The 18,646-nt window shown below is 44.0% G+C and overlaps 1 protein-coding gene across 1 annotated transcript in view; it reads left to right on the top strand.

Moving 5' to 3' along the window:
• tgfbr3 (transforming growth factor, beta receptor III) overlaps positions 1-9,017 on the top strand; it is a 101,444-nt gene extending 92,427 nt beyond the window's left edge. Inside the window, exon 16 of the mRNA XM_080506128.1 lies at positions 3,804-9,017. Coding sequence (XP_080362254.1) covers positions 3,804-3,922 — 119 coding nt within the window. The 3' untranslated portion in view covers positions 3,923-9,017. The remainder of the gene's footprint in view (positions 1-3,803) is intronic.
• The last annotated feature ends 9,629 nt before the right edge of the window (positions 9,018-18,646 follow it).

Below are 18,646 nucleotides of genomic sequence, written 5' to 3'. Positions count from 1 at the left end.
CTCACAATAACAGATTGACTCCTCCACTGTAAATATATCCTGTTGGTCAGCAGCAAGAGCTCCTGTCTTCCTGCCTTTGAGTTCTTTAGATTAGATTCGGGGGGGGGGGGGGTTGAGGAATACGCTCAGTACAATGGCTGCGGTTGGAATTCCCCTTTGTTGGGTTTAGTGGACGCTCACAGGAAAAGACACACAATCTGTCCGTTGGATGCCAAGACCTTCCCCACCGTCCTCAGCCTGCTGACCCCCCCGGACCCCCGCTGACCCCCGCGGGCCCCGGAGGAAGCCGGCAGAGTTCACCAGTACTCTGTTCTGGTGTTTGACTGGCGGCCCGCTGTGTCGTTGACCCGACGGGATGCAGAGAAAATACCTCAATATGAGCATTGGAAGCCTGAGAGACGCTCTGAGTTTGGACTTTTAGCGGGGGTTAAATGTTTGGACTCGTAAATCAGCCTGGCCGGTTGTTGACGGACTCAGAAGGTCGGCTGTTCAGCAAACCGTTGAGTTCTGGTGCCGTCGCTGAGCGGGATTCTTTATAACGATGGGGATCAGCTGTCAGGTCTTCAGGCCTTATCTCTGGAACAATATTGGCGTTGGCCTCTTTACAAAGACACTTTATTTCATTGTGGCTTTTCCAAATGAGTGACCAACAAAGAATCACATTGCTCGTGGGCTGCTTCCCAAAGGCAGTAGGTGTTGAATGAGAGAGAGAAGAGACGGTCAGAATGAATATGAACGCTACAGACTTTTTATAGACGTTGTGGGCGTTTTAGCTCTATTTGCAGAAGAGGCTGGTTATGGTAAGTTTTATAAACTCTCAAGGTCGTTGTTCCAAAAACACGGTATAGAGTGTATTTAAAGTAGTGTACGGGAATGAATCATTGAAACAACGTGCTTCAGGCTTTCCCCTTCTTTTCCTAATTGGATGGCGGCAGCTGGGTTACACTGACTTGATGTCTTGGTTGCTTCAGTTTGGTTCCTTATACGGTGATTCTAAGTATCGATGCCTTCAGCAGCAACCCCACAACACGTTTCCTGACGTGTTGCTCATTGTCTTGGCACATAGATTCAGTTTGTCTGCTGCCAGGAAATCTGCTCTCCACCTCCGCTATTTCATCACAACTCTCAGTGAATTCATCACAAACCAGGAGGTCTGATGTCTCAACATGCCCGAGATGCTGTTGGTCCTTCATCCTTCCTTCCTTCCATCAATCCATCCATCCTTCCTTCATCCTTCCTTCCTTCCATCAATCCATCCTTCCTTCCTTCCATCAATCCATCATTCCTTCCATCCGTCCATCCTTCCCTCCTTCCATCAATCATCCATCCATCCATCCATCTTTCCCTCCTTCCATCCACCCCTCCTTCCATCAATCATCCATCCATCCATCCATCCATCCATCCATCCATCCATACATCCATACATCCATCAATCCTCTCTCCCTCCCTCCCTCCCTCACTCCCTCTCTCCCTCCCTCCCTCACTCCCTCTCTCCCTCCCTCCCTCCCTCCCTCCCTCTCTCTCTCCCTCCCTCCCTCCCTCCCTCTCTCCCTCCCTCCCTCCCTCCCTCTCTCCCTCCCTCCCTCTCCCTCCCTCCCTCCCTCCCTCTCTCCCTCCCTCTCTCCTTCCCTCTCTCCCTCCCTCCCTCCCTCCCTCTCTCTCTCCCTCCCTCCCTCCCTCCCTCCCTCTCTCCCTCCCTCTCTCTCCCTCCCTCCCTCTCTCCCTCTCTCCCTCCCTCCCTCCCTCCCTCCCTCCCTCCCTCTCTCCCTCCCTCCCTCCCTCCCTCTCAGCTTTACCCTCCAGAGACGTGAATCCAGTCCAGGTCTTCTGAAGGTCCCTCCGGTTCCTCCAGCTTCCATTCCTTACACTCCAGTGTATAAAGCGTCTGATGCCGGTGCCTCTGAGCAGGACTGATGAACTTAAACCTGCATCACTTACACTTGTGCTCTATCTTGACTGAGAGAAGAGCTTCTGAGCACAACCATGACCATATCTGTGCTTGTGAGAGAAAACCGTCCTCCACTCGTTGTCATCGACATTCGTGGTCAATCGTCGGCCATCTTCTGGTTAAATGTCATTTGATGACCAAACCTCACCTTTTCTTTTTGGTTTGTGTTCTTTCATCCTGAGTGCAGATTAATATCATACCTGATGAATATTTCCAGGTCAATGACATGTTTTATAGCTGCATATTGTTTGTTTTTAACAGCACGGCTTCATTAGTGGAGGGAAAATGTTAGAAATGTTCCAAGTCTTCCATTGTGGATTAGTTTTCCAAAGACACTGGGAAATGTACTTTCAGTTTCTAATTGGTCCCAGACAGGATCTGGCCACTTCTTACTCTCATGATTTGTGGAATTCTGTGTGATCAATCATGTGGTGAGCAAAAACAAACGGCAACTGCAAGTTTGTATTGGAGTGTCCCGAAAGACATGTATACATATAATAATAGCTTGATTAATTTCTTGACCTGGCTCAATGCATGATGGGAAACCAGTGACCGTGAGGTGGACTCTTCATTTCAAGGTGTGTAATGTGTGTGTTTCCCTTCAGAGAGACTCTCAAACCAAACGTTTGAAGTGATGATTGTAAAGAGCAGCCTGCGGATCCTGGTGACCGCTGACACGGCGCTGCTTTGTGTCACAGGATATGAAGACGTGAAAGAAAGCAGACGAACAGTAAATCCCATTTATGACAGTGTGACTCCAGACTGGTGACTTTGCTTTGCTCAGTGATATAATGAAGACTCTCCGCATGCATTTGTGATTGGATATCAGAATGAAGCCTGAGTAGACGACACATTGTGCAGCAGGCTCTCGCCGGGACGTCACAGACGCTGTTTCCTCCTCAGTGAAGCGCTCTTTATCTCCCCTGTCTGAAAAGACAATATTGGACTGGGGAGTTCATATTTCCTCCGAGGGATGAGGGGGGAATCTTTGTTTGGTGGAGCTCTCGCTCCTGTGAGGGACGCACTGCGACAGTCCCTCCTGCCAAACATCAGCAGAACTGCGGGGCCCAAAAAAGGGGAGGGCAGCTGGAAGCGAGACTGGAGACTGGAGGCGAGCGCTCAAGACAAACGCACGCAACTTTGTGCGCAAGCTATGCTGTCAACAACTCTGTCTGGACGGGGGAATGTGCGCTCTCTGGCAGCGTACAGAGGGACACTGCACTAATAATGCTGCCAAATAGTGAAATTAAACACAGACTTGGCCTCGTTTCAGAAGTCGTTCATTGTCTGTCAGAGACCTTTTTTGTTTATTTTTTTTCCAAACAAACAGCCAATATTATTCGCCCTTCAATTAAAATCCTGGGAAGTTTACGAAGAACCCAAGTTCTTATTTAGACATAAAACAATAAAGCAGTCAGTGGCTTCAGCTCCAGTGCCGGGGCCCTCTGCTGTGTTTGTCCCGCTTTATCTGCCGAAGGAAAGCTAATTGATTCCAGATAAAAAACGAAGAGGAGGAGGAGGAGGAGGAGGAGGAGGAGGAGGAGCATTTGAAATCTCCTCTGGCAGGAGGCGACTGTTTGTTTTCAGTTGAAAACACGCGGCGTATCTGTGGCTCATTCCGATCTAAATTGGTTTGAGTTATTGCAGATAAGCTCCAGAGTTTTAATTGTGCAAACGGAGAAAAGTGCAGCAACAACAAAAATCAGATATTTGCACAAACAATGGTGAAAACTGTGGGAGGTCCTCGGGACAACAGTCATCCTCCACACAACTGAAACCTTTTCTGAAATAATCTCTTGTTCCTTTTAAACCCCGTCCTCTTGTTCTAATGGTGGTTGTCCCGCTGTGCTCCCAGGCGAGACGTCCGCCACGCAGCCGGTGCAGAAGCCTCAGCCGGCCTCGGAGAACAGCAGCGCGGCCCACAGCATCGGCAGCACGCAGAGCACGCCGTGTTCCAGCAGCAGCACGGCGTAGGAAGCACCCTGCCACAGCCAAGGGTCTGTGGAACAGAGGAAAAAAAGGACTGGTTTTTACTTCTTTTAAAAATTCAAAAAAAAAATACAAAAATTGCGCCTTTTATTCAAATGGAGCCACTTTTCAAGTGTGTGCAGATAAATGTAGTGTGTTGTGACACACAGCCTGGCAGCCTCTGCTCACCTTCATGGGGAGGGAAAAACGGACAAAAAAAGAAATGAACACAAGCTTATTCCAGGAATTTCTCTGTAATCCAAATGCTGCTTTTGTTTTGAAGGGTGGCGAGCAGGTGTTCTTCAGGCTGATGTCAGTATTAGTAAGTGAGAGATTGATGGACCTGCGACACGTTCCTTTACGACACGCAGCCCAGAGAGCGGCCGAGCAACCACTAGGATCATCCTCACGTCTGCAACCAGGCTTTTGATTTGCTTTTTGATTTGCTTTTCTTAAGACAATGTGGGTTCTGAATGTATACAGAAGAGAAAAATACGCCAAAAAATGTGAAAGAAAAATGTGAAAGGTGTGCTGAGAAAAATTCCACGTTGTATCATTTCAGTCATTTTTCTCTCTTTTTTTTTTTGTGGATTCAGACGCAGTTTGGCTGCAGTGTGCAGAAATGTGTTCGGGCTGACGTCTGAATCTTGTTACAGAACTAGAGAGGGGCATTATTGGATCCCTTGTGTTAGTTGTTATTCATGGAAGAGTTCTATATATTGAGAAATATGTTTATTTTCTGATTTTTCTGAAGTTTTTTTTAACATCTGAATAGCATCGCTTAGCATCAGAGGAGAAACGGCAAGTTCAACATTTTACGAATGACATAACAAAAGTCCCATTCAAGCACCAGACATTTATTGTGTATTTCCAGATGTACATTCACTGAACTTTAGCCGTGGGCAGAGCATGGCTTTTTAGATTCAAACAAAGGCAAGCTGTCAAACACAAATAATTTAGTACAGTGGATCTCAAGCTTTCCGGTGTGTGAAACCTGAGAAACATTGAGCTTTCCACCATTAGAAAAGTCCTTTACTCTGTAGCAGCCGTGAAAGGCTGGACAAAAACAAAACCAACAAACACACAACAGTAAAAACAAATACAAGACTGTGAAGAGTAAAATATTAAGTATTCAATATTAAAAACCAAGCCGAGGAGTAACAAACTAAAGTGTTGACTAAAGTAGTGCAAAAGGAAGTATAGTCGCAATGCAAATGATGACTGGCCTCAGTATACAGCAGCGGAGGCTCCGCTCTTTAACTATTACTGGTGAACTTATTTTAAATAATAATTTCACATTTTTTCAATTTCAATTCAAATTTTAGGATTATTTGGGTAATTTGCTATAACTTACCCCTAGATGTCGCTCATGCGTACCGCAGTTTGAAAAACTCAGACACAGTTCGCCAATACGGCAAGCAATTAATTTCCAAAGCATCAAACTCTGACTATTTGTCTTTCGTAACTGATCGCGGTCCCAAGTTTGTCATAGCTGGAGCACTAGCATTAGCATTAGCATCAACTGTAGCATTAGCATGTCGGCTCTTCCTATCATTGTGAAGCAGAATTCACCAAGCGTTGGATTGTTCACCACTAACAGGGAACGTGATCTGGGATTAGACCGGAGTGAGACCGGTTAGTTTTACCTACTGATGATGTGATGTTGCAACAGTCATCCATGCATCAACTGTAGCATTAACGTGAAAAACAAAAAAAGACAAATAATACATGTTGCACAAAGTGTATCATGCAAATAAGAACTAAAGTCCTCCATGGCTCAGTGTGTGGTGACACCCCGCTGTTTGACCTGGACCACAGTTCTCTTCAGGGAAAAAATACTGATTTTGAGCTGCTCCTGAGTCAATGCTAAGCTATGCTAATCATCTCCTTCCAAAACAAAGCTTCATTTGAAGTGTGAACGGTGTTGAAAGAAGTCTCAGGCTAAAAGACCGACACCGTTCACAGAAGGCAAATAATATTTCTCAAGTTGTGGAATAATTCTTTCAAGGATTTGTGTAATGTTTGTGAATATTGTAAATATAGACGACGTTACGAGGCGGAGTGTGTGCAGATGGTTCTTCTGGGTTTGATGAGTTTAGAGGTTTTGATTTGTGTGTTTTTGTCATGTTCATAGAAAAATGTTAAATGACGGAATAAACCGGGGTGTAAAATAATAATCACAGCTGAGAATTATCAACATAGTTTTGGTCCATATATTTGTGTGTTCACTAAACACAGTTTTTACTTTAAAATGTATTTCCAAATATATGATCCAGTTAATTTTTAAGTTAATTGTTTCCGACAGACCCTAAGAAACCGTGTTTTTGTCATTTTAAACGTAGTTTTTGAATTTGTTTTGCCTGCTAGTTTTTCTGTAAATCTCGGCACTGGTTGTTTTCAATAAGCTGCAGATGAGACGTACTGTCGTCATCGTATTTTGCCCCACCATCTCAGAAGAACATGAATGTTTTCAAGTGTTTGTCAGACTTTCTGTCGGGAAGCGTCTCAGACGACTTCACGAAAAAACTAAATGTATATTATCTCAAAGCTTTTTTTTTTTAAATTCTTATGTAAACATGTATAAAGCTTTCTACAGAGAGTATGAATATATATATATTTGTGTATAAAAGTATATTTCGAAATATATCTACCAAGAGAAATCTATAATTGTGTGTGTGTGTGTGTGTGTGTGTGTGTGTGTGTGTGTGTGTGTGTGTGTGTGTGTGTGTGTGTGTGTGTGTGTGTGTGTGTGTGTGTGTGTGTACTGTGAATCGTGGATGTGCTCCAACATAACCGGATGTATTTCAAACATCCATAGAAAAAACTTTAAATAATGCTTTGATGACAGTCAAATATGAATTTGTCAAAGAAAGTTGTTTTTTTGAGGCAGACAAAATATATATATTTGTGGTTTTTATTCCAATAAATATGTGCATGTGAATGTCGCCAAACAATGGAGCCCCCGAAGGGACATGGAGAAAAAAAAAAACTATCTCAGGATCTCGCAATAAGTTTTGTGAGATCTCGCAAAAGCATGTCCTTTCGCCAAGCACTGCTTGGATGTCTTTACGTTTTAGGCCGATTTCAAAATAAAACTCTTGTACGGGTGTGTGTCCTCCATTAGCTTTAGCTTCTCTCAACAACAGTGGGGGGTACGGTGTCTCTGAAAGGACACACTTAGGCGATCACATACACGAAACGCGTATATAACAATATAGATTTGCGAGATCTCGCAAAAGTTATTGCGAGATCCCGAGATAGTTTTTTGTTTTTTTTCTCCATGTCCCTTCGGGGGCTCCGTACCAAACAACATCAGTCTATTCAGACAATGTATGTTTTTAAACACATTGTACCATCTAGTATTACAGTCTACTTGTGGTTGGCTACATTTTTTTTAAAAGGGGACTTATTACAGGGTGAACTGATCTCAGTAATGATGTTTAAGTTTCTACAGTGCTGAGCTTTGCTGGCATCCATTTGTAATTTGACACCTGCCTCACCTGCTGCCTTGTGCTTGAGCTGAGGCCTCTTTGTCTTGAGTGGCGATGTCAAACTCATCAGTTTAGTTCAGAAGCCACATAAAGCTCAATTTCATCTTGAGTTGGCCAGATTGGAAAAAATATTGCTGTAATGACATTTAAATAAAAAAATTTAACTGTGAAAATGTCTATTTTCACAAAACCTAACAATTACAACTATCTCAACACAACACCAATTTTAATGATACTTTTTGGTGCAAAATACATTGAAATGGCCAGAATTGTTCTCCTCCAGCTGTTACATTAAACTCAGTTATGTTGTTTCAATAGTAAAATCCAATTAAAGGGAAACCAGAGGAAGCATTGAGGCTGGTGTCAAACTACAATCTGGACAATAATCATGGATGTGCGATGTTTATGAACCGCCTTGCTTCGCCGTGTAAAATCTTTACTCAAAAAAACGTATTGTCGACTCCCTTTTGATCAGTTTTGCTTATTATTAGTTGGGTGTTGATGACCTGTCAGAGTGAAAGTGTCTTTCATGTTATTGAGGATGAGCTGTATGTAAATATGTCAAGAGTGTTGTTTCATGTAATAAATCGCAGATCACCAGCTTGTTTTGCTTCTTCAGTTGTCATAACATTGACATTTACAGCGGAGGATCATCGGGAAACGGTGATATCAGCCACTGCTGGTAGCGGTTAAATTCAAGTTCGTGTCTGAAACATGAAGCCATCGTTTCAGTTTCATTGTGGAAAGTCACCTGTTTTAAATAACTCTTGAGGAATATTGTTTACGAGGTTGTATTAGAGGGAATAGGTTTTGGATCAACGGGCACTTCTTGTTTGTTTGGTCGGGCTTCGGTCCAGCCGTCGTCAGCCGCCAAAACCCTGCAACGCTAACTTATACAGCAGCTGCTGAGTCGGACGGCACGCCGGCATGGTGAGCAACAATGTGCGTGATACCGACCAGCAGAAGGCGGCCGCGGCCTGTAATCGTGGCGCAGTGGGTTGACGGGTTTCTGACATTCCTGCAGTTTTGTGGCTCCTCTTATCGACACTCCGTGTCCCACATGTAATTATCCCCCTCCAGTTACACTCCAGACCTTATGGAGGTCATCTGTAGGATGTTCTTTCACTCAAACTAACGCTCACTGTTCAAATATCAACGATGCTCTTTTGCTTTTTGCCCCAGTGCATTATGGGAAAAGCAAAAACGGAAAACGACCCCACCCTGTCCTTTAATGCATAAGATGATGAGTCTTGCTGTAATATGAATCAATTGAGTAGAGAATACCTGTAATTGGAGCACTAGTCCATCTAGCTGGTTATTGATTGTATTTTCTGACCTGCCACACTACCTCATCTTTTTCTAAGAATGTGTAATCTGTGTGTTCGTATGGACGCGTTCGTGCTGTGTGTGGTTATACTGCAGAAAACGTGGTTTCGTCACAGTTTCAACTCTGTCAAACGACGAAGAGTTTTCGGCTCCACCGACGCCACCGTCTTTGTTTTTTTGCTTTGTATCAGTCATTTTCTTCAGCTCGCAACACTTTGTATACGCTGTAAATAGGCATGACGTTTGTATACCCGTTACGACCAATAAACGTTCGTGAAAACTCACCCCGCTGTTTTGTGTCATTTCTGGGAGGACGGCGGGCGCCTCCTGTACGGATCTGCTTCATGACAATGAGCAGCGCTAATGATGTGTCAGGCGGCGGCGGTGAAGTCATGACTGGTCTCTAGTGAGCTCATAACATTATATAGTGCATGTGGACCTTTGTGGGGGGGGGTGGGGGGGGGGGGGGTGACCACTGAGATGAGTTTTATGCAGGAGCCCCTCCTCTTCTCCCCCCCATCACCAGCATCTTTGCTTTTGATTAGCGCTCCCTGGAGACGTCTGTAAGCAGCCCGCCACGGAGTCGAGAGGAGGGGAAGAGACGCCTCGGGGCAAACAATGAGGCAGCCTTGGGGGGGGGGGGGGGGGGGATTCTTTTCTGCAAAGTGAAAGCAGATTTTCAATGATGAATCGTCAATTAATGAAACGTCTATAGAGTAATCTAGAAGTTGAAGAGGTTCAGCTGTTTAGAGTTAGAGTTTCCTCGTTGCGGTTTGTTGGGTGGAGGCGGCTGTTTGTTTGAGTCACTGCTTCATCACTGGTGATACAACGACTCCATGAAGATTAAGAACAGTGAGAAGCTTGAAGAGCGTCCAGCACGGGCAGCGCCTGGTCCAACACTGAGTAACTTCGCCAAAGTCTGTGAACGATGGGACACCTTCAAGAGGGTTCAATGCTCAGCTGAAGAAATTCTGCAGACAACAATCATCACGACAATTTACAATGACTACAATACCAGTAGGACAGAGATTCAGGCCCCGTTTCCATGACAACGTTTCCAAATAATTTTTGCAATTTCGTTTCTGAAAGGTTTTACACTCAACAACAATGTGTGTTTACGTGGAAACGACAGAAATGCTGCAAACGGTGTAGTTTTCATGTTGAGCCACTAGTGGGTGCTGCTGTCTGTTTTTGTAATGTACAGACGTTGTGCGCATGCACAGCAAAAGTTGCATTTTCAGATTCTCCGCGCACCGTTGTCTTGTAAACGGACCCAAAAACACGTAGCAAAAGTTTAGCGTTTTCTTTTGTGTAAACAAGGCCTCAGGGGAAGATTTATTATTTATTAGTAAAGGACTTCTGGAGAACACGACACAGGGAAATGTCCTGGAGACCAGGTGGTGAATGTTCTGGAGTGATGAGGTCACACCTCACAACACAACCAATTGAATGATTTGCGGCAGAACCTGAATGTGTGGTTCACCCCGGATCCCGGGACCATCCAACACAACCTGAGCTCCATGGCGGAGGATGGAGACGAATTGCAGTGTGCCGTGTGCAAGACGTATTGTTCACACACTCGACACTGTCATGAAAGGTTGAATATATTCAAATGATGGCCTGATATTAACGCCTGTATGACAGGAACTTGTGAACATCGAGAAAAGCCATGAAAAAGAACCTCTTCAACATCAGCCCATAATGCACTGCAGGACAAGGAAGCTAATATTAGCAGTAGATTCTGTCTTTCTGTACCCCAAAGGTTGAAAACATCACGAAATATATATATATAAGTATAATAATATATCATTGTAATTAGAATAATATAATAGTTTTACTGCTGACTTCCAAAGCTGACTAATTTAATCTGCAATGGGAAAGAAAATGGTAAAAAAAAAAAAAAAAAAAACATTACTAACAAGTTAATCTGCTAATCAGTCACAGCTTTTATTTGAACGTGTCTCAAGCTTCAGACCAAAATGTTACTTTAATGTTGTTTTTTTATAAATTATGAAATGTTCCTTTGCTGGACTGACTTAGATTTGCAATTTATTTCTGAGATTTCAAATATACAATCCAATGTAAAGGTAAAGTATTAAGGATTAAAACTTCTGCCATGATGGTATTAGTTCAACATTATTTTCACATCAATCAAGCGCATGAAATAAAATGAAGTTATATAAGTAGAGTGGCTGTGAAAGTGCTGAAGACACATACAGGTACTGTATGAAATACAGTGCAAATGGAGAATCCCCAGACCTGAACCACAAATCTGTCACATTGTCCTTTTCTCTCTTTCTTTCTCCAAACCTGGAACAGCAGCGAGGCTCCACCTCTCAGCTCCTCCAAAGGAGGATTTTCATTTCCAACTTCTCCTCTGCTTGATTGTGTTCAATTGTTGGATTTTTCTCTGTAAAGGTGTCTTCAAATCACTGGGTTGTATTTGGCGCTATAGAAATAAAATGTAATAGAATTGAATTGATGATCCATATCAACAAACACGGAATGTGTAATTTGGTTGTGATTTCCTATGAAATGTTTTCCGGGAAACGTCCAGTCTTGGTCTTAAATGAATTTGTAATCGAATAGTGCAGATCTGGGCAGACTGGACCGGAGGACTGTATATTCATTTTGACAGTAAATGGCCTTTTTTGGAAAGTAAATCATTGTCATAAAAAAGCTCACGTCATATTGAGCATGACTCAGTTTAACAAACGTTCAAAGTTTTTAGTCTCTTTGTTGTCGACATGTTCAGTCTCTTCTTCACATTTCATTTCTTTTTCTCTAACTTGAACAGTACACGCTTTTAAAAAAAGAAGAAAATTCTCCAGTGTGGCCCCTGACAGTCGCAGTTCTCGCAGCGAGGCTCTCGTCCAACTGATGATTAATTTATTGAGATTCTTTAACAAAACCTAGCATATCTCACAGCTCAAGGAGTGTGATGTCATTATTTGTGTTTCCAGTTTTCCCTCTGGGTCGCTGGCGCACACGTTTGTTATTGTACAGCTAATGCATTCAGTCACTCAGCCAAGACAATAGTGCATGACAAATACCGGCTCAAATTAAAACCGTCTTTACAGGGTTTTTTTTTTTTTTACCCCCAAGCTGACAAGACAAGAACCCATGACGCCAGGGAGGCTCTGCTCATGTGGACCACACCTTTGGTCCCAAACCTGGTTACTTCAATTAAGTTGAGTTCCATGTTTTGAAGCTTTTTGGCAGGTGTTCAACATCTGAAGTGTGAGTGTGTGTGTGTGAGTGTGTGTGTGGGTGGGTGGGGGGGGGGGGGGGGGGTGGACACCACAGACCCCTAAAGCTGCAAGGGTCTGCAAAAACAACGGCCTGTTCAACTGTGTCTTCAGATCAAACCACATAACTTCATGTTTGACACTAAAACGTACAACAATTCTTACTCGTGATTACAAAAATGTAAAAATCTACACGTGACGCGACAGAAAAGTCCCGAGGTGGAAGAATAAACAGCCTCCTTGACAGTTTGAGGCAGTTTGACGTCTGTTTGCACCACAACGATACTGAAAACACACGTTTTTGAAACGCAACTTTCTCAAAACTGTGGGGCTCCGTGTCGATGAGGGAACTGCTGTTCCACGGCCGTGATGAAGACTTCTTCTTCCTCATGAGGAGATGAAGGACAACAAGGTTCCAGGACTCCCGTCCAGATTCTCCTGGGACTTTAATAGTTGAGAGTCACTGTGATAACAATCAAACCACACCGATATCTGTGTCCTCCCTTTGTTAATGTTGATACTGTATTGCTTTCTGCACACACACGTGTGTGTGTGTGTGTGTGTGTGTGTGTGTGTGTGTGTGTGTGTGTGTGTGTGTGTGTGTGTGTGTGTGTGTGTGTGTGTGTGTGTGTGTGGTTTCATTACAGAAACAAACCACAGCCCCCACTAGTGGCCCGACATCGTTTTTGCAGTATTGGCGTGTAAATGCTAAACTTTCCTGAAACGAAAATGCAAAACCTGAAGTGTTTTCACGGGGCCCCAGTTTGGTTGTCTCACAGTGATGAGGTCATCGGGGGGGGGGGGGGGGGGGGTACACGTCGGTGTATCTTTTGTCTCATCATCACCCCATGGCTCACAAACATCTTCCAGAGGATTCCCACCTCTCACATGCCTCAGTCACATTCATCCAACCCCCCCTCATCTCCACCTCCCCCCCCCCCGTCTCCACCTGCCCCCCCCCCTCGTCTCCACCCAAGTTTTGCAGCCTGTGTTGCACAGCCTCCTCAGCCTGAGCCATGCTAACTTTAGCCTGCCGCCTCCGCTGGTTCTTCTGCTGCCAGAATCCATAAAACTGCTCTCATTTTGCTGAATCGCAAACCGTGTTTTGATTGTGGCACATGCGTTGCTGCATGCGTGTTCCTTTTTTTATTATTTTATTTTTTTCTTTTTTACGAGAGAGATTTGAGGCCCTCGGGAACTATTGCTGGAAAATACCCCAACGCTCCCAGTTGAAGAAAAAGAAGTCCAAAAACACCGCAGCCTAAAATGACTCTGCTGGTAATGAAAAAGCACAATCATAACCAGCTTTGCACCGCAAACATCTCCCAATCGATTAATGCTGACATCTCTGTTTTTCCTTCAGCCCAGCCCACTTTTTTCCCCCTTTGAACCGGAGCATGCATGCACATGTGTGTTCTCGTGCTCACACGCCATACCGCCTCTCCTCCACACTTCATGCTACTTACTTCCTGCCCCAAACACCAAACAAAAACAAAATGGAAAAAGTGAGTGGACTGCTTTAATGCCTGATCCTCTGGACTGAGTTCCTCCGGAGCAGAAGCTTCAAGCAGACAAAAACTTGTGATCCAACTCATATTCCAGTTTGCTTAATGTTTGTTTACATCACCTCTGACCTTTCCCCCGACAGACCGATCACCTCAACCCAACGGTTTCCTGTGAAAACACTTTTTTTCTCCGTTTTCGGTGGTTGTGAGTTTGTGTTTCTGGTGCCGTGGTTCAAGTCGTAACTTTTCAGGAGGAGCTAGCGGCTTCGCAGACACATCCTTCATTTAACTGTTAAACAGCTTGTGGCTTTAACCCCAAAGTGACTCAAACCGCTCTGGGGGGTACGGTTTTAATCCTCATAGCACCTAAACAGATTAAAATCCGGAAGTGTAATGAGTCTCGCTCGCACTTTTCTCTGAGAACTCAGAGAGCAGGACGTGGAAATGAGATGATACATTTGCCATGTTTTGTTTTTTTTTGGGGGGGGGGAAGCACTTTTTCACAGTCAGCATCGGAGAGGGTTTTTTCTTTCTAAAAGTCCCTGAAAGCGGGATGGCCACTGTTTATTTTCAGTTGGGGGAACTTTTGCTGGGCTCATTTGGACCGGTGCCAACACAAGCATATCGCCTGTGGCGCAGATGACATTTATGCAGCAAATGGTTTGTGCTGGTCATGCCCGCTGGTTTAAAATAGCTTTTGTTCTGGTTTTTTTCTTTCTTCTGCCTCCTGGCTTTTCTAAAAATATAGTTAAAATAAGTTATTGATCATGAGTCCAGATTACTTCTACCACATCCACCTCAGAGTAAATTAGAGTTGGTGTACCACCCAAATACACAAATACCCAAATAGTTCTTCTGCACATGTGAGGAGACGGACAACAACAACAACGTCGTTATTGTCCGTACTTCCCAGTAACCTGGGAAACCAGACCATTCATGTTGTAATGAGAAAAAAGCCACCTGACTCGGGAATTGTTGGTTTTGAGTGAGTAAATTCATCAGCCCTGTTATTAACCTTTCCTTCACCGAAGAGCCAGCCGGGATCGATTCAGCCTCCACAATCCCCAAATTCCACTTCCACCTGAGGGACGCAAGTGACCCGCCCACTCACAACAGAAGTTAAGGAAAAACATCAACATCATGAAAAAAGTGTCATAATAATAAATATATACATAGATGAATAATAAAAAAAGTGAATAATAATAAAGGTATGAAAAATAGAAAATGAACGAATAGATAGGAGAGAAGAGGAATTAGTCAGGAAGCAAAATGAAGTAAACTAAGCTGCCACTTTCCAAACAGAGCCGTCGGTACTGCCTGAGACGACGTGTGATCTTTTCTAATGTTACGAAGCACATGACCCGGAGCGCTCTTCCTCGTCCACAAGAGCAATATACCAGGCCTGGCCATGGTTTTTAATATAAAACATTTAGAAAATCCTATAGACAGAGCTTATATAGATATATAGACACTACTTTGTTCTATTCTTGCAAAACAAGAGCCTTAACACAGGAGACATCTTTACTGTAATGATGTTTTTCCAATTCAGCCACACTGAATTTCTGGTAAGTTTCCTTTAACTCGCCTGAAAAAAATACAACGGCTCTGTTTGCACACATGCAACACACGGCGCTATTTGCGAGATGGAAGGCCAAACTTCATTAGGATTTGTTTTTCCACCCAGAATCCCGAGCGCTGCGCCTCTCGCCAGGCCTCCGGAGTTCAAAACTGGCTCAGCAACGAAAGGAGAGAAAGCAGGTCCAAGTACCCACTCTTAAACCAAACCAGATGTCTCCCTCTCCCAATATGCAGAGAAAATGCACACCTTCCATATGATTGGTCAAGTGGCGTCCCCAGCTGATCAGCGAGAGCCGTCATCCAGAAAACAGATGTGAAAACTGCGAGGAGGAGTGACGCTCAGAGCCGGAGGCGGCGCAGAGAGGTGAAGGGAGCAGAGGTCGCGTAGAAGAAAACAGTCACATAGAGCTTGGAAAGGAAAAACCCTGCAGCTGATTCAGACCCTGACGACATTAGAACAAGGCTTCTATGAACTACTCATACAAGACTGATTATATTCTGCACTGATTTAGTTTTAATGGTTGATTAATAAAAAAAAAAAACTCCGTGCATAATGAAAACAAGACTTCCACCTCATGCTTTCCGTCGAGCAGCAGTCATGCATGAGGGGTGACAGCTTTGGAAACAAAGCTGGCCATCATTGGACGCAGAGAGATTTCAAAATAAAAGAGCAATCCCAGACGTCTCCAGCAGAGCGAGAGGAGGCAGGTGACCGCCGACCGATTCTTCAGCGACTCAGGCTCTCCTTTTCCAACGCAACAAATTACTGAATTGCCAAAATGAATTGTTTCTTCAGACTTCAATCATCCAGTTGATAAGATTCAGCGATAATAAAGTGTTATTTTGTTGGGTTTTTTTATTAGCAGAGGTTTGGCACATACTTGACTCGTGCTGCCACATTTGAAAGGAGAATCAGTTTACAGAAGTTACAATAAAGAAATTACCTACCAAACACAAATCGGCCTGTAAGTTTGATTTCCAGGTTGTTTCTTCTCCTTTTGTTTCGAACCACTGTCCTGATGAAGTGCTGAACTTCATCATCATCACCATCATCACCTTCTGTTTTCACCCGTGTTTCTTTGTTTCCCTGCTTATACTCCGACGACATGAGTCATTGGCCCTAATTAGAGGGGGGGTGGATAAAATTAGAATTTGCATGTAACAGGTTTAAATTGACCTTATTTATATACAAATCACATATATAATATCATTTTTTGATTTTCAGGTTGCTACTGCCTGCTACTGGCCATATAAGGAAAACCGCGTTTTGGGCGAATTTCTTGAATTTTGCCACTTTTGACAAGTTTTGTGATTTAATGGCTCAACAGTAACGTATCATATATTACATTCACACATTTGTCATGCTAATCAATGTTTTATTTGTTTATTTTAGGTAGTCTGAGACAAGATGGCTGCCAGTAGTACCTCCACTATTTGGTGTGTTCTAGTATAAACCATACCTTTTAGTTCATAAATAAACAAAATAAAACAAGTAATCACTATATTTGTACACAATGTTGAGACAGAGTCATTGTCCATTATCATATATAGCTGAAAAAAGCGTGCAAAAGTGTGATATACGCAGTACATCAAAACATGCCAGTAGCAGGCAGTAGCAGAACCAAAATTGAAAATGCAGGTTACTTGTGTGTTTTATATATAAATAAGGTCAAAATAAACCTGTTACACGAAGGTTTTGGGAAAAAAGGTCATTTATCCACCCCCCCTACAATTAGATTCAACATGGTGAAGAAGAACTGCGACTCCCACAGTGAAGTGTGGAGCCACGATTCATAGTTTAGTACAACGCCTCCAATTTACACTTTGATTCACGTGACACACGCTCCTCTTGTCTGCATGAACAAGAATGAAAAGACACAAAGAGTATTCGTTGCCACTTCATGACAAATATGTGGACGTTGAAAGCCCTGGTCTTCATACTGACGAAAATGACATTAAACTGTGCAGACATCCATGAAAGACTCTGCTATAAATATTCCTCCAGGACTTTTTAATCTCTTCTCTCCATCGGAACAGACTGTTGTGAGCAGCCTGGTCACGCTCAGTCCTAACGTGTGGTTGGTGTCATTGTCACGCGTCTTCCCAATGACAACAGTTGTTTGTTTTGAACCAAACAGCACAGAAGTTTATTTTCTTCCCATCCATTCTGGCTCAGTGTGTCCTCCACAGCGTCTCTGTGGCTCTGATTCACTCAGGCGTCCACGTCGTTCTCCACCGTGCCAGCCGAGAGGCAGCAGGCTGGTTCATTAATGAAGAGAAGCTGAGAAGTCGTGCTGGCCTGATCCTGCTGGAGTACGCACTGCCTCCTCTCCAGCCTGCACATGCAGCCATGACCCGCTGACCCTCGCAGAGTCCACACCCTATATGGTCAACGTAGTAAAAACACTCTGAGTTCAGCCCCAAAACAAATTATTCAGAGGGACTTGTGTTTATGGAAGTGTCACCGTCTCCAGGTTTCACATTTTTGTGGGGGTTTGTGTCCCCTGGTGGGGCCCAGCTGTGCAGGATTCCATCCTGGACGCACAACGAGTACAAACCCTGTTGGAGCGCTCAGCCTGACGCTTTCTGGCCCCGTACGTCACACTCAGTGCAGATTACCACTGACACCCATGGAAGCGCCACCCGCTCTGTGGCCCCTGGGAGCCTCCCTGGTCCTGCACATGTTCCTCGCCATCAGCTGTTCACTTTATTAAGCACACACACGTGTCTCATTTGTTCAGCATTTTCCAGTAATGAGGGGGTTCACTGGCCTCGGCGCCGGTATAAATCAGAGGTGGAGATGATGCAGTGGCGAGCCGGGCGGCGCTGAGAGCAGCGCTACAAACAGTGTTTTGGGCCAAACGTTGCACCTGGGATGAGCCTCGCAGCGCCACCAGGAGGCGCTCTGATGGAACTTAGTGACGCATGTTGTACTTTTTACAGGTTTTTATAATTGGCCATTGATGCATTAGTGGACGCCACGTTATGTAACATTATGTCACCTGGCAGATTTGGTTTTCAATTTACTTGCTTACTGAACATAACATTTCAAATAATTGAGTCTATTATAAAATGAAGACAAAGTAAGAAAGACAAAAAGTGAAGCAGGGCAACAGTCGCTTAGTAAAATAGTGACACAAACTGCTTTTGATCAAGAGATCATTGTATTATTTGTTTCTTGTTTAAAGTCGGTATAAAGTTGAAGTGACTGGTCCTGATGGATGAGAGTATTGGGATGTCAGTGAACAGTTGGCAGCTTCCTTCTCTACCACTGCATGCAGCTGCAGGCTGCAGCTGCATGCAGTGAAGCACCCAGCAGGTGAAGGCAGGCTTCAGTCTGGACTGGGCCCAGCACTTCAGCTGGGATTGGGGGGGTCCTGGGTCTCTTTCCTGGGTGTGAGCCTGGACTATATTTCCATTACCCAGAATGTGAACATGAAGGATTTAAGTTTTTAGATATTTATTATAAGTTTATTATGATCTATTATTAGGTGTTGGTCGTTTGCCTCTGTTCGCTGGCGAGGATGAGGCGTTCATCTGGACTCCTCCCTCAGACCAGTAACCTGATCTGGAGGGGGGGGC

Source organism: Blennius ocellaris (assembly GCF_963422515.1).
Source record: "Blennius ocellaris genome assembly, chromosome: 12".
Taxonomy (NCBI): domain Eukaryota; kingdom Metazoa; phylum Chordata; class Actinopteri; order Blenniiformes; family Blenniidae; genus Blennius; species Blennius ocellaris.
Note: the sequence above shows the minus strand (reverse complement) of the source record. Positions and strands in the feature narration are given on the sequence as shown.